This window comes from Phragmites australis, chromosome 22 (genome assembly GCF_958298935.1).
Source record: "Phragmites australis chromosome 22, lpPhrAust1.1, whole genome shotgun sequence".
Classification (NCBI taxonomy): Eukaryota; Viridiplantae; Streptophyta; class Magnoliopsida; order Poales; family Poaceae; genus Phragmites; species Phragmites australis.
In genome coordinates, this window is record NC_084942.1 from 97483 (window position 1) to 109675 (window position 12193).

Consider the following 12193-nt stretch of genomic DNA (forward strand, 5'->3'; position numbering starts at 1 on the left):
AAGACCATGCATGACGGAAGGGGAAAAGCAAAGATAAACAAACCTTGACTGGACTGGACTACCACAGGCACAGATTCATTGAGCTAGTAGAGCTAATCAAGACAATCATTCTCTCACCTCTCCTCTCGTCGACAACTCTAAGATTAAAGGTTTCTTTTTATGGTCTAGATTTTTATCGTGGAGAGATTTTCATTTTTTTAACGGTTTAATAGTTTCTCTTTATAGTTTCCGTCACGAAGAGATTTCTAAGTTCATTCCCTTTAGTACGTGATTATCTCCTCTTTCCCTTCGTGATTTCCTTCGAAGAGAAGTCGTTGGAGATAAGAAAGAATAAAGAGAATGAGAACGGAGAAGGGAATCGAGAAGATAACGAAATGAAAAGAATATGGTTGGAGGACCCGTGTGTACCATTATAAATGCCCTAATCATTTTTATTTGCTCATTAGACCCACTTAATCCTATGGGAAAAAGCGCATGTACGGCAACATGTCTGTGGTCATGTGCAAGCTTTTGTTCCCCATGGATACAACAACGTTATTCAGGCCTTTGCTGAGGCGGGTGATGCAAAAAAAACATGGAGCACACATTTAACCAGATGCAATCCGAGGGATGAAACCGGATACAACGACTTCTGTTGTCTCAGAAATGGGTTTAGCCAAGTAGGCAATGTGTAACTCTTGTAAGATAGGTTTGGCTTCTAGAAGTAACAATAGTTAATAGTTTCATATTGCTATTGGTATGTATGTTTATACCTATTTAAATGAAAGTCATTGTGAACTGAAATATAAAGTAGCTTTATTAGACGAGAGATGAGATTATATCATGATGACTGATAACTACTTAAAAGATCAAGTCACACTAAAGCAGATATATTTTATTTATTTGGTGAGTTGAACTACATTGGCATTTGTTTTAAGTGAAAAAGTCCATTTAACCTTCTAAAGTATCTTTTAGTCTACTTATCCCTCTAAATTATAATATCGACTCACATCACTCCCTATACTGGTTGCACTAAGTGATTTTAACGATATTGAAGACGTTTATAATATTGTCATGCCACATCACTCCATCTCTCTCTCCCCTTGAACGCCATGAGCTCCATACTCATTATCAATGCCTTCTCCCACGTTACACGTTACAAGCTCTATGTTCATTATTAACGTCTTCTTCCACGTCGCTACACCGCCTTGCCGTGCTCTTCATCAATTGTTGTGACTTTCACCATGTCTTGTACCAGATTGAGCATGTCATGCGCACACAAAAGTGTGCAGACCACCACAACTTCTATTTGGTGTGCCAAGAGAAGAACGAGCAACGGATTAAGGAGCGAGGACGAGCAACCCCCTTAACCCTTCTTCAAGCGTGCTCTTGCATGCTAATCATGACACACGTGTGCTACAATAAGATGCTAATTAATTGCATGCATGCACTCAATATAAAAGGACTGAATTTTGTTTATTGATTTGGTATGAGTTTGTGCCTGTCTGAGGAGTGAGACAGAGATGAGCAAGAGGCTAGGAGGAGGTGCAGCTCCGCACAAAGAGGAGCAGCAAGAGCATCTCGACACCTTCCCCTTCTTCCTCTGAAAATATGTTGACGCATAGCCATCGTCAGAGCCCTTGCATGAACGTCTGTGGAGAGAGATTGGGAGGAGAAAGAGAAGGGGAAATATCACGTAATATGGCAGTCTACATGGCAATATATACATCATTCCACATCATCAAAACCACTTAGTAAAACCGGTATAGGAGTGATGTGAGTTGGTATTACAAACTCAGGAGTTAAGTAGATCAAAAGATACTTTAGATGTTAAGTGGACCGTGACAATACTTCAGAGGAGTAAAGTGGAATTTTCCCTTGTTTTAACAACTACGTGCATGTAAAATATCAGGAACTCCAGCAATCATCTTCTTTATAGCCCTGCTTAGTCCTTGTTAGGTTTTACAAGGTACTAATTTATAAATCCCTCTGTTTATCACTCCTTATATTCCTGAGGTTTTTTTAAAAAAAATAATGGAAGTAGAACTCCTAGGTGGGCGGCTGGAATACATATTCAAAGGAGGACGGAGGGGAAGGAGAGGAACCTGAGGTGCCTGCGGCCTGAACATCTTGACTTTTTTTTTATTCAAGACACCGACTTTTCATTTTGGCAAGCAAATACAAGCTTTATATTTCTGTAAATATATGTGCCAAAAGAAAAATATATGCTACACTATGTAAGCAGTAGTGTATTTTCTGTTATTTAACTATTTATCGCCTTTGGAAGTTGAGCTTTGAAATGCTGTAGCCGAAGAGGGTGGCAAAGAGGATGGGGAAGGCGGCCAGAACTACAGCTGCTAGTGGTAGCAGCTCACGGCGAAAACCAAAGTAGTCTCTCACAAACTCAGCCACGGATTTGGTCTCTCCGAAAACCTCAATCTTCTTGTCGTCCTCATACCCAAATTGGGTTGTGAAGAAGACGTTAAGTGTCCACGACATTGGGGAGATGTAGTACAGCCATAGCCACCATTTCGGTATTTGCTGCAATACAAGCATCAATAAGCAAATATGAATTAACCAGCACCGTTTAATCTTAGTAGTATATATACATAATATAAGATTTTCAGTCAGTCTATTTGTAATCTGAAACTAGACTCTTCTTTTTGAACTCGTGCACAGAGTGTGCGTGTATGTGGATTTAGTAAATTCTTGGCTGAAGGTGAGATGAAACGAAGAAATTATGTGCAATAGAAAATGGAGGATTTGCCACTCCATTGGAGTGCATTTGAGGATTTGTCACTCTGTTTCACTGACATGTGGCCCTAGGAGCTAAATGTCGATGATACATTCGGTGGCAAATTCTCAACAAAGTGGGTATAACTGGAAGGACTTACTGGAATAGGAACAATGAAGCCGGACATGAGGTTTTGTATGGTGTAGAACATGGATGCCAATATGGACGCCACTTGGATGTTTGGGGTGAGTGATACCATCATCATTCCAAGGTAGAGGAAGTAGAGCAATGTGCAGAGCATGGTATACATGAACCAAAAAAACTTTGCTGCTGTCCACGCGTACCCAATCATCGGGTATGCTATGAACATGAACAACACTATCTGCACAAATACATAAGGAATCTCCATTGCAACCTACTTGAAAAAAAAAGAAACAAATAAAGTCAAAGTCTGCAAATACTAACATTAACTATATTAAGTGCTGCGAGCTCTGAACTCTGAAACTAGTAGTGAGTCTATGATTGACCTGTGCAAAGGAGTAGGCCCAAGGAGAGTACATTCCAGCAAACCTTTCTCTGTACACGACAGAGCGCTCGATGGAAACGAATGGCATCACCGACTGGCAGTTGTTGATGCCAGCAAACAGAGTGGTGCCATACATGCATCCCAGTATGGTGAACATACCTTGCTGGTTATTTCTACCCACAACCAAAATAAGCATCAGCACAACCATCATGAATTAAGAAAATATAATTAAGAGATAGGGCGTGACATGATGCACAAAGTGGTGGTTTACATACATGCGGTTTATGTCGCCTCGCTGCCAGAATAATGCCCCATAAGCAATGCAGGCAACTGTTATGAACACAATTCGCACCAGGTTGTAGGAAGGGGTTCTCCAGTATGATAAACATTGCTTCCAGAGGCAAGCTTTGAACTGCTCCCAAAACTTCTGCGGATGCCTTGTTGGGAAATGGAGATCGCTTGTACCCAGAGGTGGCGTGCTCAAGCGCTTTACAAGTGCGTCCATATCCCTGCAATCACCAACTACTTATTAGCACAAATATTATGCAAAACTTAATTTCTAGCAAAAACGAGAGCACTTGTGCCAAAAAAAAAATCGTCCTAATCAAAACTGCTTTTGAGAGCCATGCCTCTTTTTTTTTCTTAAGTATTAACATCTCTCATTTGATATGGAACTTGTTTTGATTGTTGTATTGTGTTAAAATGTTATTAATAATCAAGTTTGTTAGTGACATGGGCATGATCCCAGAGTTAACTGTGATGATTTTCCAAAGCTTACTTGCACATTGATGATTCCTTGTAAATTTGTGTGAAATTGCATCCCAATTGAACTTCTATAGATGTAGAAGTAGCTTCTAGCATCCATGTTGATGGGTTATAGTTGACCTTGATCTTGGGTACCCCAGGTATTGCCTGTAAAGAAACAGAGGAAATATTTTCACCAGTATGTTAACAGTTGATGGTGGATTATCAAGGATAAAATCCAGTTGATGGTGGATTATCTTTAATTAAAACAGAGTGTAGTTTTGATCAATATAGCATGTGCCTACTATGTGTTATGTACATTGGAAATCATCAAGATTTGGAGAAGTCTGTACGACTTTTTGAAAATATAGAAAAGTAAGGTCCATTTGATTTAGTTAGGTCCATTTGATTGATTGAAATCACATATATGAATATAAATTATATATGTACAAGGACAAATTAAGCTATTTGGTTACCTGGAAATATTCAATGACCTTGCATGAATGGTAACCAAGCGGCCCACCATAGATCAACTCTCCACCCCTTTTCAGTAGCATCAACTACATATGAATTTACAAGCTATTCATTAATATATGGCAGTATGGTACTTCAGTGCTTCACTATTATGTGAAATATGGCCTGACAGAACTGATGATCAATAGTGCACATTAAATTAGACACAATATCTCTGGTCCTTCTTCAAAAAAAAAAAACTAGGTAATTTTACACTTAGCATCTCAAACACTTAGGCCACAAAAAGGGTTTAGGCAGGTTCTGTATTGAACATAGTTTGGGGTTCTTTACGTACAACTAGTATAGATGGATGAATTTCAGTTCCAGCAGACTGAACTGTTAAGAGTTTACCTGCGCTAGCATGGATTTTCATGCAGGCCCTCTAGTGCTTCATACTAATCTCAGGCTATATGAATCTAAGTGCCCCACCCTGTACTTTATCATGTTCCTGGAAGATGAGCAAATGCTTCACACTACTTTCAGGTTGAAGTTGCAAACTGACAATGACCTCATAAGTACCAGATGATGAATTTGCACAAAATTTTTAAACCATGAAAAATGTCCTTCCTAAGTACCTCGTCAAATGCTTCAAATATTTCGATACTTGGTTGGTGAATGGTGCACACAACTGTTCGACCTGTATCCGAAACATTCTTTACTGCACGCATGACAATAGCAGCTGCTCTTGCATCCAATCCTGATGTTGGCTCATCCATGAATATGATTGAAGGGTTGGATACAAGCTCAACTGCAATTGTGAGCCGTTTCCGTTGTTCCGTGGATAGCCCATTTACCCCTGGTATTCCAACCAAAGCATCTTTTATTTCGTCCAACTCAATTGTTTCAAGAACTTGATTGACAAATTCCTGTGAGGGAAAATAATATTTGTCATCTTGCAGTTCTGTCTAATTGTTGTAGCACCTAATATACAATTATGCAAATGAAAGCCTTGTATCTATTTCTTTTCATTAACAAGTATAACTCACATTTCTCGTTTTGGAGTCAATTTCTGTTGGAAGGCGCAACCAAGCTGAATATGCAACAGACTCACCCACTGTGATCTGTGGGGAGTGAACATCAGTTTGTTCACAGTAGCCTGATATCCTAGCAAAAGTTTGTTGAATTTTAGGATAACCTCCTATTCTTATATCTCCTTCAATAACACCGCCAGTTTTCCTCCCAGCAAGAACATCAAGCAGGGTTGTTTTCCCTGCTCCAGTAACCCCCATGAGTGCTGAGAGGACCCCTGGCTGGAAAGCTCCTGTGATGTTGTGGAGTAGTTGTAGTTTTCTCTCCATATAACCTTGCTCCCTCATTTCCTGCAATGAGAAAACACTTTTTTATTTGTTCATAGATGTTACCTAAAAATGTTTGCCGGTAAGTTGCATTTTTCCTTGTTTAATTTACTTCATTGGTAAGCACAAGTGTCTGCCATGCCCAGGTTTTGATCCATCAAGCATAACTTTCTTTCACAAGTAACTGTCATGACTCTTGAGAGTACGATAATTACCGCAGGTGTGTCCACATAATAATTCACATCCTGAAATGATATTGTTAGGGGCGTGAAAGGTAGTACCATCCTCCCTGCACAAGATTTGATTATTGAAAAATGAGTTCCATTTCACTGTCACTTTGAGCTGTATTTTGTTGCACAGTGCAGAACCCGACTAACCAATTCTGTTAGGAGTCAAAGAAGCTTCTGCTTGTGACATATGCATCCCATTCTCCATGTCCTTGGACATATCTTGGTCTCTTCCATTAAATGTGGTAAGATTATTACGAGAGATAATAGCTCTAGAAGTTCCTGGAGCTGAGGATTAGGTACATGGGAGGTTAGAACAACTTGTGCTTGTGAATGGAACTATTATGCTGCATTTTCGTTGTTTATATAATTCTCAACATATGCTTTCATCGAGTTTACAATTCATGCAATTCAGTTGCACTTGAACAAGTATTCCAGTTTTTTATTCAAAGAAATTCCAGATATAATGCACTTACGCTTTTTAATAGTCAAGCCGATGGAAAAACCTATATTGAACAAAAAAATAAATCCAGTCAATGCTCCAATTGAAATCCAGTAGAAGTAGCTGGAGAAGTCTAGCCCTCTGTCCATTAATATCCTCCTTCCAAGTGTCATACCAGAAATTGTGAACTATCAACATAGAAAAATTAGTATTGCGCAGGAGTGCTGAAAAGTTGCATTTTACATATTTTTATATAATTTTGCAATGTGATGGCATCAGCTCTGCATAATCCATTAAGAGGGGACAAGTTGTTCGGTTAACGCCTTTACGGACACGGCCATGAAAAACCAGGCCTTCAGTTCCACCAACAAGGTAGTAAACTGAAGTAAAATATAGAAAACAATGTTATACTACAGCAAGAACGACAAAGGCTTTGCAATTGCTCCCAAAGTCCAAGAGATGGGATTTGTTATGGAGTACATATTTTTATAATTAGTTCAAATTTGGTATGTCAAAGTGTACCTTCAGCCATCTTGGTGCCAAGAACTCATTTCCAGTTAAGCCGATCTCAGCATAGGACAATGGAGAGAGCCAAAATCCCCATTTCAGCCAATTAGGCATGGATGCTGTAGCAATATAACACAAAAAGTGTTAGCAATGTCTGTTCAATAGTTGAGCACAACAATATACTTATGTACAAAAGTAGGGCCAATCTCTTGCTAGAAATATGAATTCATAAAAACAAGAGAGTGTCTTACGCCGAGGAATGATGAAACCCCCAAATAGAAGGATGACTAGAAATGCCATTGTACCACCCACTGAACCAGCCACCATTGTTTGGCAGTACGAGGCAACACATCGAAACATTGATAATGATCCGGTGTGGATTAGGAAGAGGATGAGGAGATGACGGAAGAATCTGCACTCACGAACGGTGCGTATTAGAACAAAGTAGCTATTGCGTCTTAAAAAACTAGGTTTTACATATAAACATTAACAGATATGTCAAGATAGTGTTAGGTAAGGGAACCTATGTCAACCAGATCTCTGCAAAACCAGTGAAAGAATCCACCTATGCATTTTTTGGCTAGACTGAAAGAGAATGGGCATGTACATGAAATCCTTAGGTGGCCTCTTAAGTTACAAGGCTTATACAGAAAAAAAAAATGTTGGCACACAAGCATATATACAAAACTTGAGTATAGAAAACGTCATTAAAGTGAATTAGTTATTCCTATTTACTCGCTACTTCGGCTCCACAACACAAATTTAATTATACCTGGATGCTTCCGGAGTATAGCCAATGAGGAAGTAAGATATTGATGTCCAAGCTATTGACTCAACTAAAGAGATTGGAACCTTTAGGATAAAAGCTGGTATTGCATAAGCCCATGCAGGATAGAAATAGTAGTCTCTTTGTTTGTAAAAGACTGGGAGTCTGCTGATTGCCATGGCCAGCTCAGGGAATCCATTCACCATCAGCAGAAGTAGTGCATAGAACAGTGAACCCATGAAATAGTTAGCATGAACTCTATCAACACCCATATGTGTGCGGAGAAATACCGTTCCAGTAATAATGGCAAGTAGTCCAAGCTGCAGTAAAAATATGCACTATGTTGAGAAAAATATAAAATCATACTCTTAGTTCATGTTAACTGTAAGATATACTTTCTTTTTACCAAAAACACTGTATCTGAAGTCGTGTAATACAGCTAATCATGTAAGCGCATGAGAATTCAAGTTCTTAAAGTTACATTGTGTAGGAAGTGCATGTATATTAAGATTTTGTGCAAGTTCACAGTGTTCTAACTCTTTTGTAATGGGAGTTTAGTGTAGATTTAGCTATGGCCCAAGAGTTCACTTTTGTGAGTATGTAGAACTACCTAGGTACTGCAAATGGCTACTGAAAACCCGTGTACTAAGTGTAGTTCAATTAGTCCCTGTGTTCTTCAAATATCAAAGAGATCTCTTAATTGTTGGGAGGTTTGATGATATACACCATATCTTGGATTTGAGGAAACCTAAAGCTATAATATACATCTATACTTCTCTTAACCAAGCTATATACTAAATTCGTCAAAATTGTTGTGGTTCCACTAAAAACATGCGCAATAGGTTTTACTTTTTTTGCCATTGTGTCATTAGTTGGCTTTAACACTGTTAGGTCAACAGGTTTTCAATGGCACCACAACAATTTCGACAAACTCAATGGCATTTTTATAACTGTGAGAAACCCCAGTGGCAGAATGACCGTTGTCCCTTCTTTTAAAGTAAAAGGTGACTCATATGCAGATAAAGATATAGGAGTTCAAAATTCTCATTCTTTAGTGCAAACGCTTGATTGCAATGTCCACAGTAACACAAGAACTTCATCAATATATTCCTGTCTTCAGAAGGTAGAGAAATGCAAAAGTTTTGATACATTTCTGTTCATGGCTAATACTGCACATAATACATGTGGTTTTCATATAGTGAGTGCGAACAAGAATTCAATATATGATAATCAATATCTAGTTCCATGTATTAATGTTGAATTGTAAAACCAGGTGCAAAATTTTCATACTTTTTTCCATACTAAATGTATTCACCAGATCAGCAGTATAAATTTATCAACAAATATGTTCTCCAAAATATAGCTTTCAAATGACTCACTTGAACAGCTTTTGTTATGTAGATGAAGGCATTCCGTTTCATGAGGAGAAGCTCTCTTGCGAAACATGCCTTGAGGAGTTCCCACTTGGATAACGAGTAGATACTGAAGGACAAGGCCTTATTATGGCCATTCGATTTGTCATAAGGCTTTGAAAGCTCCTCAGCAAGATTCCGACCAACTTGAGATGCTTTTAACTTATCACAGAATTGGTCAACAGTAACAAAACTGTATGTTCCTCCACTACGGCTCCAATATTGTTGTTGATCTTTTTTTGACAATACCTATACATAAGTTTGTAAGAATGAAACATTCCTAGTTTTTGATGCTAAGTTTTTCTATTACCCCAATGTATACCAGATTACCGTAATATATACCCGATTGCTTCATACTAATAGTTGTAGTCATTTTAATAGGTGTTACCCCTTGTAAATTGCACAGATGTTGAAACTTGAAGCATGTTTCTACAAAAGGTATGTATTAAAACCACTCTATCAACCTACGTGTCCAGTTTAGCTGTTATGCATATTGCACCAAATGATATGCTAAGGCAGACAAAATTTGACATGCCAGATTGGCATTCAGCATTACTGCATAAACATGGAGATTCTATTAGAGTCTACAAGATCTAGAAAGGCTCAGATTGCATTTCTGTTATGAGGCTTAGAAACAAATTAAGATATGCAGTACCTCCAATGCAGTCTCATTTAGTTGTTGGGGGAAAAATGAGTAAAATGCAGGACCCATATGCCCTTTACTTCTTGCTCCACCAAATGTTATCAATAGACAATAAGTAATAGTATGATGGCTTGTAGGAACTGCTAGATGGTATTGGTGCTTGTTTTTCCATAACCACTTTAGTATTGCACTATTACTCAAAGTTGTAAATTAATAATTTTAGTACCTCTTGAAGAAAGTCAGCGGCTCCTTTCCTCTCCGGGCACTTGAATCCACATGATTCAAAGAAACTCATAATGCAACTCTTAGACCCATGGTATACAATTTTTCCTTCAGCCATCAAGATAATATCATCAAAAAGCTCATAAGTCTCTGGTGCTGGTTGAAGGAGTGAGACTAGTATGGTAGACTCTGAGATATGAGCCAACTGCTGGAGGCAAGAAACAATCTGGAATGTGGTGGAGCTATCCAACCCAGTTGATATTTCATCCATGAAGAGAGCTTTTGAGGGTCCTACTATCATCTCTCCTGATTGTAAGACAAAATTTTCAGAAAGGAAACAAACATCCACAGTTGTTACAACTGATTTTAGTTATCTTATGTAGACTAGCTGTGCTTGGGAATATATAAAATGAATGTACCACTTTAAGACATATCCCTTAATCAGGGTGACTTGCATGGTTCTCATCAAAAAGGTTTTCATGACTTGCCCCGTATTATTAGATAGTTATAACAAAGTGTTACAATAGTATATGTCAATTAATTAAATAAAAACACAATCAGAACCAAGTAGCAGTGAAACTGAAATGGTGTATAGCATTCCATCAGAAATTAAAGAATTTTAGTCAATAAATTGTAGTATCTAATTCAATCCCTACAGAACTGTAGTTCGGATAACAAAACATCATCCTCAAACAATTCTAAATATTGTAAAATCACCTGTGGTTAGTCTCTTCTTCTCACCGCCTGAAATACCTCTTCTCATTGCATCTCCCACCATTATGTCGGCGCATATGTCAAGTCCCATGATCTGTCAGTTAAGGAAGAAGAGCTTATGCACAGGGCAATTTTCTTGAGCATAATTCTACTTCCTTGGGAAACAATTACCTTCATAATGTAGTCTGTTTGCATGCTCCTTTCTAAACCTTCCACAGATATCGCCTTCATATACGTGTCGATATCAGGCTCAGGGGTAATCCCGGCCTCCTTCTCCCTTCTGATCACCTCCTTGATGATTTCTGATTTACAGAAGCAAACTTGGTTTAGGAGTAGAGTGGCTGAAATGATGAACTATACTTGTTAGTATGGTCGATGAAGCTAGTGACCTGCTCTGTTGCCAACACCCTGGAATCTTGCAGAGAAGTCGAGGGTCTCTCTGACAGTCATCTCAGGGACATGGAGGTCATATTGACTGATGTAGGCTGCCGTCTTCTCCGGAACAAACTCATTCAGCTTCACGCCATTGTACTCGATTTCTCCTGTTACCTTGAGATTGGTGTTGAGCTTGCCTGCGAGTGCCTTGAGGAGGGTGGTTTTGCCGCAGCCTGGGGGTCCCAGGAGAAGTGTTAGCCTCGAAGGCTTGACGATGCCGCTGACATTGTCGAGGATGCGGATCCTCGCTTGCTGCCGGTTGAAGCCCAGCATGCTGCTCACCACCTGGAGGTTGGAGACGACGGCGTTCCAGATGGTGGGGAGCGGCTTCCCCTGCACCACCTGGCATTCCACCTCCACGCACACGTCGCGCCACCGCACCTCCACCGTCGCCGGCCGGACGCCCACCCTGTCCATCCTCTGCCGCTGCTTCCGGAGCAGGCGGAGGTTGTCGCGGTGGATGTTGGCGATGAGGGTGTCCACCACCACCCGCCGCTCCGCCGCCCCCAGCCTCCGCACGTCCACCACCTCCAACGGCGCCGCCTCTCCATGGTCTCCACCAAGAAGGCCAAGGCGTAGGCGAGCGTGGAGCAGCGAGGTGTGGAGCCTGTCGGAGGTGGGCAGCCTCTCGATGGCGGCCCATTTCAGCTCAACCTCATCCTCATGCTGATTGTCGGAGAGGGAGAGGGAGCGCGACAGGCTCTCCCTGAAGCTGGCCAAAGTGTTGATCTCCAGCGACAGTGATCTCCGGCCGCCCGTCTCCGGCTTATGATCTTCTTGTGCTTCTTGATGACCCAGGTGGTCGTCCCGATCCATCTATACAAGCAGGCCAGGGCATGCATTTGGTGTGATAACACAGCATGCAGCAGCGAGATCGATCGACTTCCTTTTATTGTTGTTGGAACGGATGCTGATGGAACTAGCAAGTCAACTTGCTATCTTCCATACCCTTTTCTTCTCTTCCAAGATTACATTTTTTTAGTTTAGTTGCTTGACTTGAATTCAGTATTATATATAGTTTTCCTTTCATTCAC

At 40.0% G+C, this 12193-nt stretch overlaps 1 protein-coding gene across 2 annotated transcripts; it reads right to left on the reverse strand.

Annotated features, from left to right (window-relative positions):
- Window positions 1–1887: 1887 nt before the first annotated feature.
- LOC133904413 (ABC transporter G family member 41-like) lies at window positions 1888–12096 on the reverse strand. Of its 2 annotated transcripts, XM_062345916.1 has the most exons (19): window positions 11114–12065; window positions 10896–11026; window positions 10728–10818; window positions 10015–10316; window positions 9113–9394; window positions 7740–8053; window positions 7219–7379; window positions 6983–7086; window positions 6495–6648; window positions 6169–6306; window positions 6007–6080; window positions 5483–5815; window positions 5072–5362; window positions 4460–4543; window positions 4018–4151; window positions 3515–3748; window positions 3241–3412; window positions 2874–3128; window positions 1888–2520 (listed from the first exon to the last, which is right to left on the reverse strand). In XM_062345916.1, the coding sequence occupies exons 1-19, from the start codon at window positions 11973–11975 to the stop codon at window positions 2251–2253; spliced, it is 4386 nt and encodes a 1461-aa protein (XP_062201900.1). In that variant the 5' UTR covers window positions 11976–12065; the 3' UTR covers window positions 1888–2250. The 2 variants fall into 2 exon arrangements, 1 of the variants encoding a protein (XP_062201900.1); XR_009907483.1 differs by lacking the exon at window positions 1888–2520 and having other exon boundaries at window positions 2989–3128; window positions 3241–3402; window positions 11114–12096.
- Window positions 12097–12193: the final 97 nt, after the last annotated feature.

Bases quoted from the DNA above. Each gene is read 5' to 3' on its own strand.
- LOC133904413 (XM_062345916.1), bottom strand. From the start codon at position 11,975: ATGGATCGGGACGACCACCTGGGTCATCAAGAAGCACAAGAAGATCAT. The intron at 10,819-10,895 runs GTAATTGTTTCC...CTTAACTGACAG, and splicing joins AAACAGACTACATTATGAAG to ATCATGGGACTTGACATATG. The intron at 3,413-3,514 runs GTATGTAAACCA...GGTTGTGGGTAG, and splicing joins CGAGGCGACATAAACCGCAT to AAATAACCAGCAAGGTATGT.